Source organism: Pocillopora damicornis, chromosome 14 (assembly GCF_964200805.1).
Source record: "Pocillopora damicornis chromosome 14, jaPocDami1.2, whole genome shotgun sequence".
NCBI classification, from domain to species: domain Eukaryota; kingdom Metazoa; phylum Cnidaria; class Anthozoa; order Scleractinia; family Pocilloporidae; genus Pocillopora; species Pocillopora damicornis.
Genome location: NC_142683.1, coordinates 15222084 through 15240329, shown reverse-complemented (window position 1 = coordinate 15240329; position 18246 = coordinate 15222084). Strand labels below are relative to the sequence as shown.

Genomic DNA, 18246 nt, shown 5'->3' with positions numbered 1-18246 from the left:
TTAATTTAAGTTGAAGATAATTGTTCATTTACCTTAGTTTATATTAATTAACTCATGAACTCCCAAGTTCTGAAGAAAAATTCTCCCAACTGATAAGATTGTGTTTCTCTTTGCTGCCGCTTGTTCCGAGAAGGCGATGTAACATTACGTTTTTAGTAAAAGATTATCCTCCAGTTTGGATTTTCTCTAATTTTCATTGACACCATGTTTGTAGGTGTATTAATACTGTGAGGAGAATTTAAATTATGATCAGTCTTGGGTGTAAATAAGTTCATTTTAGTGTCTCCGTTTAGCGCGTATTTTACTTAATGCCTTGAACGATTTAATGCAGTTTCTATTCTTATTTTTTTACTTCTTTGTGTAAGAGAAATATACAGTATAAAAAATACAAAAACTGTGTTGATTTACATTGTCTGTCTCCATATTCTTAGGATGCACGTAAGATGTAGAGAAAGCAGATCCTATGGGACTTCAATGCTTGTTTTGACCCGCGCGCCAAGTTGATAATGTGTGCAGCTAACAGTGTACTAACATTCCATGTTTCAAGCCCCCGCCCTCTTAAGAAAAGCGTGTCATATCTTCGATTGTATCTCTTTCACTGTCTATCGTTCTCCGTATTGCCACACGGTTTTGAACGCCGACGGACGTGTTCATACTGTTACATGTGTGCGCCTTTTTTTATCTTTTTCCTCACACAAGTTTTTACACCTTTTCACAACTGCGCATCCCTTTTTTTTCTCTCCTTCCTCTGGTTCCTTCCTTTTTTTTTTTTTCATCATAATTTTCCTTTATTCCCATCTTTACGCGCACCTCTTTTATCGCCCTCAACTCTATTCTTCTGCGCGCCTCATAGAACGCGACTATCTCCTTGTCTGTTTCAGTTTTCACTCGTCTCAATCTTCGAGCTGCCAAAATTCTCTTAAAATGCATTTTTGTTTGTGTGATAGTGGAATGTCTCTGATTCTCGAAGTCGATGTTGCCGCAGCAACTGAGACTATTACTTCGATTCTGTTATTACGGGACGCAAAACAACCCATGGCATTTATAGTTTGACTGTTAAACCTTAATGGAGATGTGTAGACACTAGCTTAAGAGATTTATGAATACAGCTGCTTTCCCTCAGGAAAGTTGTCATACCATGTGATGATGGATGATGGGCTAAAAACTCTGACATCATCTCTGCAAAACGTATGTCTCTATATCGACCAAAATCTCGACTTGTTGTTCACACTAACTGAAAAGGGAAAAATTCCGAATTGCTGCTTGTAAAAAAAGTTGCCATTTTAAAGAGAAAGAGCAGATCTGCCCTGTCTCTACTAAAAGCCTTAATATTAAAATAAGTGTTTCGCGCGTGAGTGAAAATCGGAAAATTGTTTAGCATTTTGCCCGACAAGAATATACGGGCGACAAGTTAACGCCTCAGATATAAATTTACATTCTGAGTATGGTAATTGTGTCTTTGTACTACCAATTAATCTTCTGAGTTGTTCCCCTGACATGTCTCGAGCCTAACATTGTCGCCGAACAGTCTCCTTCGGCAATTGGGCCTCTGGGCATCTAACCTTTCTCTATAGTATTGGCAAATGGCATTTGATGATGAGGTATTTTGAGGTGCTATTACTCTTATTAATTAACAGATGTTGTAGGAATAGCTATTAGCGATATTGATGGCAAACCGCTAATTTTCAAGCACAATTAAAGTTCTATAAGTATAGACAATGTGCAGTTATACGCTCTACTTGTGTAATTGGAATAATTTATTTCGTGAACTTTCCTTCTTTCTTCAAACCACTAATTTTCTAATATTTATGCGGTATTTTCTTAATTTATTCATTACAATTTCGTGCAAATGTAAAACGTAGACTAAAGCTGGCTCGATCTGTCCTCATGGGGCATCCGGTGAAAACATGTGAATCATTATATTGGTGCGGAAGAATTATATTTCTATAGTTATTCCGACATCCCTCAACGTATGAATTCAGGCGAATTTATTCATTCTAGAAGTTGTGGAGTCGGAAACTGATGTATGTCTTCATTAAACTTTTTTTGTGGCTCACGTAAAATTAATTTATGTTCGCCTCTCCTTTTCGTATTTTCTTTATCAATGGATATATACCATTTTCAAAGGATTCTTCACAAAACAGTTTAATCTAATCCGAAGAGCTAATGATAGCTCCAGAACTCGAAAAGACTTTAAAAGTTATTTAATTAAGGCAAACACAAGGTAACTGTTAGATAATCCTTAAGCAGTATATGTAATGTTTCACTACCGTCAATTTGCTTAAAGGTGAATAAACGCACTGAAATCAAAATTGATTTCCTTTAAGCTCAGCTCACTGAACTACAAGTGTGCTGTCAGATGATTAACGTGGACGCTATTTTAGTCCCTGAACTTCCTCGTTTTTCAATATATGCGTCAGCAACTGAAATTAGATTCATGAAACAGGAACGCGTTCTGTGACAAAAATCTTGGCAAGAACAGGACAGGTCAGCCGCAAAGGTACAACGGACGACGACTGGTCATTCTGATTTTTCGGTCATTGCTAACGTAGTACTTGTGGTCATAAGCATGATCCTAAGCAGACCCTTGCAAAAGTTTCACCAAAACTGCAGATACTTGAAGATTTTCGCTTAAACACACAACATTGGAGTAATATCAAGGTAAGAAAAAAAAATTATTTTTGATTTTAATGAAGCCTTTTGAATTTTCTGAAACACACCTGTAAGTGCAATGACAGCTGAATGTTCCTAATAAAGACGAAATAACCTTGGCTTTGCTCTCTAAAATAATGACTAAATATTTAGAAAGCAATTATTGTATGATTTGAGTGATCAGTTCTGTAATGTTTACCCTGAAACGGCATTTAAAAAATTGAAAACCGTTTCTAGCTTCCGCACAGAACTTATGTTGTGCTTCTTGAGTTGTTTCGCTGCTCGTCTGTCTTCGTCCTTTAAAATGATAAGTTTGTTTGGGACATTAGGATTAGTGTTTTTTTAGCAAAATAAATGGCCCAGGTATGACTACTCTATTTACCGGACCAGGTAGGAGTTCGCATCAGCTGATCTTTTTCTATTTTTTTTTTCTCAGTTTAACACAGAGAACTCTTACACAATAAACTTTCAGCACCTTTGCTCTCTCAAAGTTCAGAGTCCTCTTACTGCATAGCTTTTTCATTCAGTACGATGGTGTTGTAGTCTTCACGGCTTACTGTTATGAAAAATTCCTAAACTACACAGCATTGAATCGTTGTTGTTAAGTGCTTCTTAATAATTGTGTGCTGAATATAATACGCGCCTATCAAAACAACATTTCCATTTACTATGAAGCGAAACTAACGACGTACATCTAAAAAGTTCTGCTTTGATTCTTTTTTATCCCTTAGTATTGATCAAAGGATCAACAGTTTTTAAGGAGAGATCAGTGTATTGTGTTTCAACAAAGAAGTGATTGAACGAATATTTATGGAAGATTTTATGATGACAACCAGTGTGGACATAGACGAGCATGCATCACTCCTGCACCGCTCAAGCTATTACCTGACTTTGGGCGGTAAATGATATGAACATCATGCACTCACTGAATTTTTCTCTGTCTTTAACAGGATTGATATCACTATAAATAAATCAAGATTGTGTATATAATTAAAATTAAATATAATATGTGAGACCCTAATGCTACTTTTTTTGTTTTTAACCCCATTTTTAGAGAGCATATATATTACAAGTAATTCAAGCTACGTTGAGCTGATGGCTACTGTTACCTGTTGTAGTCATCTTTTCATATGATAGCGTTGAGACAGAAATTTAGTAGCAAACAATTCTTCACATCTATAGTAGCTATGGAGAGGATTTCAATTGAAGTTCCAAGTGTGGACGTTGAAACAGCTGACAAAGAAATTACTCAGGATGTTAATGAAGACTATTTACAAGGTAAGGGTTGCTTTAAGCTTCAGTTACTTTACTACAAGAACATGCACTGTGTATTCCCGCTGTATGTAGATCGTAGCAGAGGCACAGCTGCATGTATAACCACCCCGTCGGGTGTTTTTCCTAGTTATAGGCTGATGGGGATGTGCCGCTGGATAGAGTGGCATTTTCACGACCAAATTGACTATGGACTGTAGCATTCTAAACAGAGTTAATTAACACTTTCGAAATTTCGGGTGTAAGAAAATTCTAAGCCTACTTTGAAGGTAGGGTTAATTGACGGAAAGTTCGCAGTTATAAGGTCGTTACCAGCGCGTATTACCAAAAGTTACTAAGATGGGGTTGATAATTAGCCACAAAATAAACTATAATGAGGTTGGGGTTCTGAAAGGCCAGCGGCACATACCGCACAAAAGTTGACTCAAGCAATCCTTTAATTTATCTTAAATATTTTCTTCTACAGGTGATTGTGACGTTACCATCATGACAGCTTGCCCCGAAATAGCCACAGATACGGAAATCAGCCAAGATAATACTAATCTGGCCAAGACAACGAAATCTTTGTTATCCAGGGGTCTTCAGTTTGTTGTTGCTATGGTAACTGGTTAGTGCAATTCCGAACATGATTCGTGATGTTGCTTGTTTCAGGGCCCAATCCACCGCATATCAATGCAAAAAAAATGCCGCTTTCCCTTTTTCAGAACAGCTAACAATAGTGTGGCTGGCTTCGCATGTTTATTTTCACCGCTGGCTCAGTTGTTGCTTTTCGGAATGTTCTACAGTTCCCCGGTTACAAGGCAATTCTATATCAGCTCATGTTTGTTCCTTCATTCTCGACTCTACATCAACCTATTCATTTCTATCAAGTCTTCTTCATTTTGGGTCATAATTTTTTTCTCGACAGTAAGTTATATTCTCAAAAGTTTAGCTGTAGGATTTCTAAATTCCATCTATGGGTGGCCATCACCGCAAAAAATACAAAAATATAATTGGTAGGTAATCAGTAACAGATATAGTCTAATTGTCTTTTTGAGAACACTTGATCTTATCTTAAGAGATTTATTTAAAATACAAATGGACAAGTTGCCTTTGGTGAAATGAAATATTCAAACAAAACATGTTTATACAATTCAGGAGCTGTGTAGCCAACCTTGGTGAACTGATTCAGTAAAAACACGAGTGGCCAAGTGTTAACTGAAATGGTTCAATGTCGAAATGACAAACAGTTCAGCTTACTTTACTTTGGTTTAGTGACTTGACACAAACGGTTCAGAGAAGTGTGAAATGACTTAAGTTATCGGCAAATGGTTAATCGTAAGCCGCAATGGTTTAGTATCGGATCAATCTCCTCATCGTAAAGTGAAATGGTTTAGCGTGACCTCAATAGGTTAAGCGTAACGACAAATGGTTTAGTACAAACCGAAATGGTTTAGTGTTACAACAGTTGGTTTACGCCATAACCGCCAAAAATACAAAAGGGAAATAGACAAGTCAAGCTTGAAATGAAACAGTCTATGTTCGGTCTGACGTCACAACTACGTCATTCAGATCGAATTTGGCGCGAAATTCGCCAGAACGAGGTATTCGCCACGCCGTCCACTCGACGTTCAACACAGAAAAAAAATTATTTCTGTAGCCTCGTCTACTAGACTCAGAGAGCCTCACTCCGGTAATAACCTTTTTCACGTTTGTCTATTTTAGCTTGCTAGCGAATAAATTTATACCCTCATCATCTTGCCGCAATATCAGTAAATAAATGATATTTCGGATGAAACTGTTTTTATCGAGCCGCTGAACGTTCAGTAGCTTCGTAGTCATTTACTGAAAATAAAAGTAAGCTTAAGCTTATATTTCACAATGATATAATTTCCTATCGTTTCAAACCATATGCTTTTTTTTTAACTCCAATTTTTATAGTTTGTTAAAACTAAGTTAAGCCGCAACTATTAGAGACTTAATCTTGAGGTTGTAAAATTTCTAATAGTAGCGGCTTAACCATGTTGGGAGTTCAAATCGCTATTAGCTAGTTCTAAATTGTTCTTTTGTTCTTTTCAGTTTCTTTAACTGAAAACTGCTGTACCTTAAATGGAGAATTGTTACCTTGGTCATGGTAAGAATTCCTCATTTTTCTACCTCAAGATAAAATAAGAATCTGAAACAAAAGGAATAACAAAAATACACTCAGATAAAATGCATCATTTTACACGACAGCACATTTACCGTCTAGACAGTAAGAACCATAGCCAGGAAACGTGATAAAGCGATTCATTGTTTTAAGACGGCGAAACACAACTAAAGGGCGCCTAAAAATTATATAGTTTTTATAGTTTTGAGGCGCCTTTTGAATTCTTATGCTGTTCCATTTCAAGCTTGACTTGTCCATTTGCCTTTTGTATTTTTGGCGGTTACGTAAACTAACTGCTGTAACACTAAACCATTTCGGTTTGTACTAAACCATTTGTCGTCACGCTAAACCATTTCACTTTACGGTGAGTAGATTGATGCGATACTAAACCATTGCGGCTTACGATTAACCATTTGCCTACACTTCCCTGAACCGTTTGTGTCAAGTTACAGAACCAAAGTACAGTTAGCTGAACCGTTTGTCACATCTACACTGAACCATTTCAGTTAACACTTGGCCACTCATGTTTTTATTGAATCAGTTCAACTAGGGTGGCTACACAGCTCCTAAATTGTATAAACCATTTTTTGTTTGAATATTTCATTTCACCAAAGGCGACTTGTCCATTTGTATTTTAAATAGATCTCTTGAGATGAGATAAATCGTTCTCCAAAAGACAATTAGACTCTATCTGTTATTACAAACCAATTCTATTTTTGTATTTTTGGCGGTGACAGCCGCCCATTAGTGGGCTCTTCTTTCAATTTCAGCTGAAGAATTTCCGGCTTCAAGCTTACACAGACTTATGGGCCAAGAAACTCCCTGTTTCATTTTCACAACGCGCAGTTGCGATTCTCCGTTCCATGACATAGCTTTCGAGTCTTTCGTAGTACTTTCTCTGTTTTAGTGACTTTAAAACATTTTCATGACGGACTGAGGAAGCAAGGTCGTAAAATAGTCAGACGTGCCTTCCATTTCCGCGACAGAGGCAAGAACGCATGGTTGTATCAGATTTTTGAGTGTAAGGTAAATACTTTTATTTGGAATTTTTTTAGTTAAGATTTCCTCATTCAAATGTTCCTCATCTGTCCGAACTTTCTCTGGTTTCCGACAATGAAAGACGTTCCTGCAGTTAAGTGACGAGGATTGCCAACTTTTACTTTATTCTGGCGTGTATTAATTGTTTCGCCATTTCGTGTTAGTTATAAGCTTATTAAGCTCAGCTTATTTTAACAAGTTACAGCTGTCGATTTCACAAAAATTCGCAAGCAATGTCTGGCATTTACCTTGGACAAAATAAGTAATTCGGGAGAGTTACGAAGGATATCCAAAATTATCGATTTGATTCAGTGCAATCCCTTTTGATCGAAACACTTTTCAGTTTTGTTTTCGTGTCATGTGGAGCATGTGCACAATCGTGGGCTAAACTTCAGAATACCCCGCAACTCATTTACATGTGTCGGGAGGCTTTGAAGATCGAGGCATAACACAATAGACGCTATTCTTATTCAATGACATGTAAATGAGTAGCGGGGTATTCTGAAGTTGCTCAATCGTGTTTGGCACTAGCTTTCATGTCGGGTTTATGTACGTATTAACTTAATTTGCTCCTGTATTTACGATGCATTTGATCAAAAAGCGATAAACATTTTCAGTGTATTTCATGTGTTTATGTTTATCATACTGTAGTTTGAAAGTGATTTTTTCTTTTCGATAGACAGCTTAGATTGTCCTTCCAAACTGTACTGTTATACTGATTTCCTTGTTAAATATTGAGACAAGTTGATTTTCCTTCAAATTCAGCTGGTTATTTACTGCAAGAGCCCTTTCAATAAACTGTATCCGAGTTTTAGGAATCCAATTCATCAACTGGTAATGATTGATTAGTGTCTTAGTGAAGTTTTACCTTTTGTCATCTGCTAATCAACATACGATCAATCAATAATCATATCAACTGAATGTTTCCGATCAATTTTTTTTTATCAAAACTGGTTTAGTTCTGCATGAGGCTGCATGCATCCAAGTATGTGTTTGGTGATAATTTATGTTGTTATATGGCAAGGTAGTCTTGGGATAAATGTAAAGTTCTCATTGGTTCTTATTTCGTCAGGATTTTGCCACATAGACCATCATTGCACCATACAGAAAATCATAAAACATGTAAATTCATTGTAAACTAGTTTAGTCCAAGTGACATTGGTGCATTACAATTACCTTGCTCTCTTGAGGGGTACTAGGGAATATTGGCACCATGTCATTCCTATACTGTTACAACCATGGGCCAATATATCTCTGTAAAGCCGTGGCAATCAGCTGGTTATATTAATAGAAGTTTGTAGTGGTTTTTGTAAAAGCGATATACACTTACAGGCTATTTTGAATTCCAGTTCAATTGACATGAAGACAGCCAGCAAGGATTATTTGATATTTAAAAAACAACCAGTCATGATTATAAGGAGAATTAAAGTTAGCATCAAAGACAAATCAATTTTGTGCACAGACAATGTAAATATGGAATAACTGCAAAAACAATTTGTTAAATATACATATACTGATAAAGCAAAAATGTCAGCACCTGCACCAAATTAAGATCCATTTCAACATACATCAGCATGCATAAATGTAAATATTTCACTGTTTTTCTGGTGACAAAGTCAAACAGTTGAATGAACAATCACCTATACAAATATGGGCATCAGCTCAACTGTAGGAAATTGAATAAATGAAATACATCTTTTATAAGTTTTGACCAGTAATCCCTATTTAAAAATCAAATAAGAAAATTTTACTTTGGTGTTGTAAAATTTGTTTCTTGTGAGAAACGATTCAGCATATACTCTCTCCTCTTGCGGAGACATGGTGGTTGATTAGTGAGGTGGACGCACAGTCAAGAGGTCTGCATTTGTAGCCTAGCCTGTACTGGACTCAGGGTCAAGAAGTCTGGGTTCCAGTCAATGTGTTGTGTTCTTCTGCAAAACACTTTACTCTTACAGTGTCTGTCTCCACCCAGGAGTGTAAATGGGCATGGGTAGGGGGGGTGAAAGGGGGAGGGGGGTATAATGATGGAATGTACTTCATCCTGTCCAGGGCTGGGTAGTAATACTCCCAGTTGCTTCATATGAAGAAACCAGGATTAAGTAAAGCTCATGCCCTGGACAGGCCACTTTTCAAATCCAGATGTGACCTAATTACCTACCACCTCTTAGTTTAAATGATTTAAATTATTGCTGTTACGAATTATATAAACTTGAAATACACAGATGTTGATTTTTGCCCAATTTATTTCAGTCAATTGCATAGAAATGTCTTTGGTAAATCTTGAAATGTACTGTAATGAGAAGTAAATTACTATTTATTTAAATATTAATGCTTGTTTTCTTCATTATATATATCTTTTGTTCTTTTACTGCTTTAAATATGCTATTAATATTAATTGCTTGTGATTTGTGTCTATGAATCCCTCCCATTCTCAGGGGGGAAAAAATATTTAGTTTACAATTGGGTAATATGTTGAGCTAATTTTTTACCATTTGCAACCATCTTTTTTTCAGGCCAGGATGACTTAAAACAGCAACTTTTTGCAAGAAGCATCCCCTTACAGTTGCTATGGCTGAAGAAAGAAGTCCAGTTAAGGTTCCATCTGAAAATGAAGACTTACCTGACAAAGAAAATGCTCCAGATTTTGATGAGGACACTTTACGAGGTGAGCTAGGTTCAACTTTGGCTTGAGTCACTGTTAAAAAGTTTTCTATTCCACCAGTTTCAAAAATGTAAGCAGATGTGGAGAACGACATTAATACACTGCATGACCACTTTAAAGGATATTTGGCCAGTTATGACTCTCTTCTATGATTACAATATGTTGTTCATTGACTGAGAGGATCTATGACATATTTCTTATTGTCTTTTCTCAAATTTCAAAGCAAGTACAGAAAGTTATAATAAGTTAAGACGCTATTTGATTATCATATAACATCCATTTTGTAAGTCTGCACCATAAGTACCATCATCATCATCATCATCTTTCCATTATATTATGCAACAATCCATTGAAAGTTTCAACTTCCACCAAGCAACCAATTTCCAGTAGAGTGCAAGTGTTATATCATTGAATATGGAGGTGTTTAACCCTTGACACCCTAACATCAGTATCCATATTCTCCATACTATTCTTTGTATGTTTCTTGTGGTACTGAAAAAGAGAATTCATTTGAAGATCAATGCTTCTTAGGTTGGTGATCATTTCCTTTATTCTCATGAGCTTAGTGAATGATTCAGCAGTATTACTGTAAGGAGAAGTGAGATGCTGGTCACTCTTAGGGTTTAGAGAGTTAAGGTAGATAGTGAACTTTCACTAACAAATGGCTCAGAAGAAAAAAGTCTACAAGGTCTAGGTTTTAAAGCTTGGTCAATTAGTTGAAAGTCAGGTTGCTAATTATTTTTTTTTTTTGGCCTAAAGATTGTGTGGGGCATTTAAACACATTATTTATTTTGCCTGTGGAATAGGAATATTAGGAAACCAAAAGTTTAAATGCCTAAGGGTTTGCTCCTAATTGAGTGATGCTTAATTCTCATCATTGTTATTACCACTGTTGTCAACCAAATTATTAACATCATTATAAATATTAATCTCATCTTCTTTATCATTATTCTTATCATTTATATAATAACTGTTAGTTATATAATAACTGTTGAAGGGGGGAGGGGGGGATTGCACACATCCTCCAAGCTTTTCAGGGGATGGGTCAAGTCAGGCAGGTGCAAAAGTGGAAGCTGACACTAAAGGAAAAGTTTGCAGATTTTTAATCTCCAGATCTTGGCAGCTCTGCCTATGCACTATACAACCACAGACTTTGACACAAATTATTTTTTATTTTTTCTTTGCAGCCGCAGCTGATGTTTATAGGAATGAGGGTAATGAGGCCTTCAAGAAAGGAGATTTCATAAATGCTATTCATTTTTACACCAAGGGAATTAAAATGAACTGCAACGAGAAAGAACTGAAGGCCAAACTGCACAACAACAGGGCTATAATTGCACATTCTAAACTTGGTAAGATGATGAGAGCTTTAATATGCATTTTTTTTCTATTTTGAAGCTATTGAGTTGTCAGTAGTAGTTTTCTGAAAAAGGTGATAATTTTGAATGCATGCCTGGAAAAATTTACATCTTATCTTGGCCTCTCAAATATACAAAGAAGTAACCTCTTACCCCAGATATCAATGAGCATCACAAGTTTTTCCCAAAATGATAGTAATGGTAGTTGGTTTGCAACATGTATGGCTAATCAGAGATATTTATTTCAATAACAGGAAATCACCAGGATTCACTAAGGGATGCAGAAGCAGCCATTGAGTTAAATCCAACTTTCCTTAAGGCAATTGTGAGAGGTTAGATATGTTAGCTGTACTATAATAATAACAATAAAAAAAAGAACTCAGCACTCTAAGGTTAAATGAAGTTAAATCTTGTATCAATTGGCTTTAATTAAGAGGTCAAGACCACCTGGTTGTACATTTGAATCCAGCTCTTGACTGCTATGCCATTACTTTCCATTTATTATGATGAGAATATTATTTAAAGTTGGATGAAGGACTCAATGCGGAATGCAAAGCAAAATTTCAGCATGGGTATTTTAGTTCCTTACACTCAAAGAGTGAGGTAGTGGTGTCAGATATGTTTAGTCACTATCTAGCTGTCTTAAAAAGAAGTAAGGATCAGGACTTAGCTCAAAACTGTATGAAAATTTCCTCATTTGTCAAATGTAACTCAACTTCAAGTGCTATAATGCATGCAATAATGTAACTAAAGAGACAGCATGAGTTAACCTTATTCTTGGTGAATTTCATACCTTAGTTTGAGTCACTTCCTAAGAATCAATTATCAACTGATCGAGTAAATCAAATATGTCAACTCAAACTAAAGGGAAACTAGTATTGATATCAATAACCAAGTTCTAAAAAAATCAAAAATTCTAAAAAAATCAACCAAAAAATTGTACTATTATATATATATTATTTTAGAAAATGGGTCTCATTTTTCCATTTTCACATGGCATTTCTTATATTCTATTCTATAATTACATCATAGTGATTTTGTGATAGTTGTCAGTCCCAGTTTAAATGTTGTTAGAAGTTTCAGTTGTCAAAAGCTAATCTAACTAAAACCTAATAGGGCCTGTTTATTCTTTTCTATTTAGTTTTTTTGTTTTGTTTTGTTTTTTTTTTCCTAAGGTCTGTAATGATTTAACTTTCATTGGTTTCAGATTCTTTTCTCAGAATTGAGCTACAGTAATAATATTCTTCTTTGTGTTGTTGCCTACAGGAGCCGCTGCCTGTGTTGAACTGAAGAGATTTGAAGAAGCAATCACTTTGTGTGATAAGGGATTAGCTGTATCCTTTGAAGGAATCTTGAATTTTTAACCGTGGGTATAATGGAAATATTCCATAATTTGATGTTTTAAGGGAGAGAATGCAAAGAAGGGTATTTATTGCAATGGGAACTTGTCAGCTTATACTTTAAATGTGTGGGATTAAAAAAACGTGGGAAAAGGTATTACCGAGAGACTTATTAATGATATTACACCTTTTAGCCAATTTGACTTAGTTATACTATCCATGCCACTATTGGTACATTAGTTTAGTTAACCCTTTAACTCCCAGATCAAATTTAAAGTCAGTTATGAAGATTTACTTCATAATTGACTTTAAGACTTAATGTTGACAAAACATTTACCTTTCACGCAAACTCTCTTAATAGGCCATTTTAGAGTTGTGTACATAGTTGCCAAGCCTTTGATTTGGAGTGAGGCTGAAGGTGACCTTTTTGTGATAGAAACCAGTATTTAGTGATGATAAAACAAAGTGATTTGCATTTGAAAGCAGCAATGTTTTTAACATAACAAGGTCACCCTTAGCCATCGCTCTTGTTCAAAGGCTTGGTAACCAAGCACACAACTGTAAAAATGGACTATTACATATCAATATGATCAGAAACATAATCTTTTTTTGTTTTTTTCCACATTTTTAACCCTTAACATAAAAAAGATTTACAAAAACAATAGGATCTTGTTGTCATTGAGACTTCAGTCAGTCAGAGAAGTGGGAGATAAGTCCATGAGGGAAAAAGTTCATATCAGCTATGACCATGGTACTGCAAGTTCAGGTGATGTCAAGAAAGTCATAGACTTCTATAATCAGGGAGACAAGCATGGGAACGGCAACAATTATGGCAATCTTGGCAACGCTTATGAGCGTCTGGGTGATTTCCAAAAAGCCATTGAGTACTACAACCTACATCTTAAAATAGCTAAAGAAGTAGGAGAAAAGCATGAAGAGGGTAACGTTTATGTCAATCTTGGCAATGTTTATTACCGTCTGTGTTATTTCGAAAAAGCCATAGAATACTACAACCGACAGATTAAAATAGCTAAAGAAGTAGGAAACAAGCATGGGGAGGGTAGTGCTTATGGAAATCTTGGCTGTGTTTATCAAAGTTTGGGTGATTTCAAAAAAGCCATAGAGTACCACAACCTACATCTTAAAATAGCTAAAGAAGTAGGAGACAAGCATGGGGAGGGTAACGCTTATGGTAATCTTGGCAATGCTTATTTTAGTCTAAGTGATTTCAAAAAAGCCATGGAGTACCACACCCTACAGCTTAAAATAGCTAAAGAAGTAGGAGACAAGCGTGAAGAGGGTAACGGTTATGTCAATCTTGGCAATGTTTATTACCGTCTGTGTTATTTCGAAAAAGCCATAGAATACTACAACCGACAGATTAAAATAGCTAAAGAAGTAGGAAACAAGCATGGGGAGGGTGGTGGCTATGGTAATCTTGGCAATGCTTATTACCGTCTGGGTGATTTAAAAAAAGCCAAAGACTACTACGACCTAGATCTTAAAATAGCTCAAGAAGTAGGAGACAAGCATGGGGAGGGTGGTGCTTATGGTAATCTTGTCAATGCTTATTACGGTCTGAGTGATTTCAGAAAAGCCATGGAGTACCACACCCTACAGCTTAAAATAGCTAAAGAAGTAGGAGACAAGCATGGGGAGGGTGGTGCTTATGGCAATCTTGGCGATACTTATCGCAGTCTGGGTGATTTCAAAAAAGCCATAGAGTACCACAACCTACATCTTAAAATAGCTCATGAAGTAGGAGACGAGCTTGGGGAGGGTAACGCTTATGGCAGTCTTGGCAATGCTTATGACAGTTTGGGTGATTTCAGAAAAGCCATAGAGTACTACAACATAGGTCTTAAAATAGCTAAAGAAGTAGGAAATAAGCATGGGGAGGGTAAAGTTTATGGCATGCTTGGCAATGCCTATCAAGGTTTGGGTGATTTCAAAAAAGCCATAGAACATCACAACCGATCTCTTAAAATTGCTAAAGAAATAGGAGACAAGAATGGGGAGGGTAAAGATTATGGCAATCTTGGCACTGCTTTCTGGAGTCTTGGTGATTTCAAAAAAGCCATAGAGTACCACAACCTAAATCTTAGAATAGCTAAAGAAGTAGGAGATAAGCATGGGGAGGGTAACGCTTATGGCAATCTTGGCCATGCATTTTTGAGTCTGGGTGATTTCAAAAAAGGCAAAAAGTACTACAATCTACATCTTGAAATAGCTAAAGAAGTAGGAGACAAGCATGGGGAGGGTTCTGCTTATGGCAATCTTGGCAATGCTTATGACAGTCTGGGAGATTTAAAAAAAGCCATAGAGTACCACAACCTACATCTTGAAATAGCTAAAGAAGTAGGAGACAAGCATGGGGAGGGTGTTGCTTATGGCAATCTTGGCAATGCTTATGACAGTCAGGGAGATTTAAAAAAAGCCATAGATTACTATAACCTACATCTTAAAATAGCTAAAGAAGTAGGAGACAAACATGGGGAGGGTAAAGTTCATGGAAATATTGGCACTGTCTATCAAACTGTGGGAGAATTGATAAAGGCTGAGAAGTCGTACAACCTGGTGCTTAAAATATCTAAAGAAGTAGGAGACAAATCCTCGGAGGCAATGGCCCACCGTTCATTAGGACGCCTTTTTGAGTCGCAGGGTGAACTGCCAAAAGCCGTTGAACATTACCAAGCTAGCATAAACTTATTCAATTCCTTGAGAGAACTTCTAAAATCTAAAGATGAGTGGAAAGTTAATTTTCGAAATCAGCATCAAATGGCGTATACGGGTTTGTGGAGAGTTCTCGTAGAACAAGGTAATGTAGCTGAAGCCTTATTTGTTGCCGAGAAAGGACGAGCTCAAGCTCTGACCGACCTCATGGAATCAAGTTTTTGTGGTGGAACAAGTCACCACAGGGGAGAAGATGAAGATTTAGAAGTCACTGCTAAATCTCCATCGATTTGGATGAAACGTTTTTTAAAAGTTCTAAAAAACGTTCCATTAAACACTGTCTTTCAGGCAGTGGACCAAACTGACATCAAACTTTGGGTTGTGTCCGAAGGAAATCATGTTCAGTTAAGACAAAGTAAACTCAAAAGTTTTGTTTCAGAGAATAGTGGAGCCAGCCAGTCCTTTGAGTCGTTCATGCACGGTGCCTATAGGCAACTTGGTGTTCGTTTTAATGTGAAATGCGAGAATCGATCTCTGGATGCTTTGAGGGAGAACCGGTCGGAAGTGGATGAGGAAACTAAAGAAGATAACCCTCAACTTCCCATCCAACAAGATGAATGCTTAAGCACTTTGTATGATACCGTTATGAAGCCGGTGGCTGACTTACTGGAAGGGGATGAGCTCCTCATTATTCCCGATGGACCCCTGTGGCTCGCTCCTTACGCTGCATTGAAGGATGGTAATTCCAAATACCTGTGTGAATCGTTCATAATTCGACTCGCTCCATCTATAACAAGTCTTAGACTCATTGCCGATTGCCCAGATGATTATCACAAAAGCAGTGGTGCGTTGCTTGTAGGAGATCCGTGGGTAGCCGAGGTTACTGATGGCAAGGGAAAGAAAGTCCTCGAGCAGCTTCCCTGTGCTAAAGAAGAAGTAGAAATGATTGGAAAAATTCTGAATATTAAGCCAATCACTGGTAGTCAGGCCACGAAACGTGAGGTGTTGAAAAGACTCGGTTCCGTTTCCTTAGTTCACTTTGCGGCACACGGATGTATGAAAACTGGCGAAATTGCTCTTACACCTAACCCAGACCGAATATCTACTGTGCCAACGGAGGAGGATTTCATTTTAACAATTGGAGATGTGTCGAGTGTTCAAATTCGGGCCAAACTTGTTGTGCTTAGTTGCTGCCACAGCGGCCGGGGCGAGATCAAGGCTGAAGGTGTGGTTGGCATTGCGCGCGCTTTTATGGGGGCTGGTGCTCGGTCTGTTGTGGTATCCCTGTGGGCGATTGATGACGAGGCTACTCTTGAGTTCATGAAATGCTTTTATCAACACCTTGCAGAAGGTAAACCTGCAAGCGAGTCACTGAACCTGGCCATGAAAAGCCTCAGAGAATCGGACAAGTTCCGCGACATCAAACACTGGGCGCCCTTTTTGCTGATTGGAGATGACGTCACTCTTAACTTCATGGCAAAGGGAAGAGAAAATTTAAATGTAAAATCACATAAATGAAAATTGTCTTGTTTTCTCATCCCAAAAAAAACGACGTAGGAACTTGGACAGCTTAAATGTTTCTCTATTTTGAGAATTTTTAACTATTTTTCATTGCATTTTACCTTTTTGTTAAATAGAACTTGAGATGTGTAACTCTACCTTGATGAAGAAATAAAAACAGTCTATTTCAAATGTTTTGATCAGTGGAATTGTCTTTTTAGTTACCTTTAAAATTTAACTGCTTACAAAGAGAACGAAATGTAACAAGGCTTCTCTTATGAATGCCGACAGTAGTTGAAGGAGATTACGAGGTTTTTGTTTTCGTCAAAATGACACTCAGCTCTATTCCTGTATCACAATCAGTTTTATGGAAAACAATTTAAAGGCTTCTTCTTTTACATAACCATGAGCTTGTTCACCGGGTTTTAATTACCTTTATACTCTAAGCGTTTGATAAGCAAAGAAACAGTTCGTCATTTGCAAAAGTTGGCCAAATTGTTATTTCCAAAAGTTTGATTTGCAAAATTTGTAGCAATATGTTAATAAAACTTGGGTGATTTCTCTACATCATAAATTACTTTGTTACAATTTGAGATTATCTTCACAAGAGAAATTGACTAATATTTTTTTCAGCCTATTCTAATGCAATCTAATTTTATCAGAGCCAAGATTGCCATTCTAAGCTTCATTTGAAGAAGTAAACATCACACATAATGTTATTGAATTTACTGACCATATGTTACAATCTAGACCTACTTTTAGAGGTGTAGCCAGCTTCTAGTCCCGTAGGCCCGGCTTACAATTGTATTCCGCCCGCTTCGCTTTTATGATATGACTCTTGCAAATGTTGAAACAAAAATTGAACTTTCTTAAGGAACAGGCCTATAACAAGTCAAAAGCTGGCTACAACCTTGTTGTTGTTGAGTTTCGTCAGTTCTAGTTCGTTTTATCAAACACTTATCTTTTCGTTTTAAAGAACTACGGCGATAGGTTAAAAATTGTCCATGTAATCAAAGGAAACAGCGAAGCAGAGTTCACTGTAACTGAAGTTTCCATAGCTGTGACTTCCAATGTATGTGCTATGGAATTTTCTGTTTCTTGTAAGAAAATAATAACGCTAATTAATTGGAGAAGCAGATGAATTAAGCCATGTAGTCAATAATGGGGATTTTTTTTGGTTAAAAGGTTCATAAACAAAAATGTAAATCTAGTCCTTAGTTGGAAAGGTTCAGCGCTTTAGGATAAAACTTTCAATTTTTGAAAATTCCTTCAATTTTTTTGCATTACTTTAAATTTACCTCAGTATAATTTGAAGATGTCTGATAATACCTTTCTTAAATTTTTTCAGTTTCAACTAAATATGCTTTGTATAATGTCAGTGTATTTTGTATGAAGTATTTTGATACTATTTTTATTCATAGTTGGAAGATAATTGTTCATTGACCTTATTTTAATTAACTCATGAACTCCCAAGTTCTGAGGAAAAATTCTCCCAACTGATAAGAATGTGTTTCTTTGTTGCATTATTCTGAGAATTCGATGTAACATTACCTTTCTAGCAAAAAACTATCCTCCAGTTTTTATTTTCTGTAATTCCTATTGACACCGTGTTTGTTTAATTTT

At 36.6% G+C, this 18246-nt stretch overlaps 1 protein-coding gene across 1 annotated transcript in view; it reads left to right on the top strand.

Moving 5' to 3' along the window:
- Positions 1-16818, top strand: part of LOC113681797 (uncharacterized) — a 53602-nt gene extending 36784 nt beyond the window's left edge. The window contains exons 2-6 of the mRNA XM_089194459.1: positions 9604-9755; positions 10940-11104; positions 11365-11442; positions 12377-12444; positions 13099-16818. Of these exons, the coding sequence (XP_089050585.1) occupies positions 9659-9755; positions 10940-11104; positions 11365-11442; positions 12377-12444; positions 13099-16641 (3951 nt within the window). The 5' untranslated portion in view covers positions 9604-9658 and the 3' untranslated portion in view covers positions 16642-16818. The remainder of the gene's footprint in view (positions 1-9603; positions 9756-10939; positions 11105-11364; positions 11443-12376; positions 12445-13098) is intronic.
- The last annotated feature ends 1428 nt before the right edge of the window (positions 16819-18246 follow it).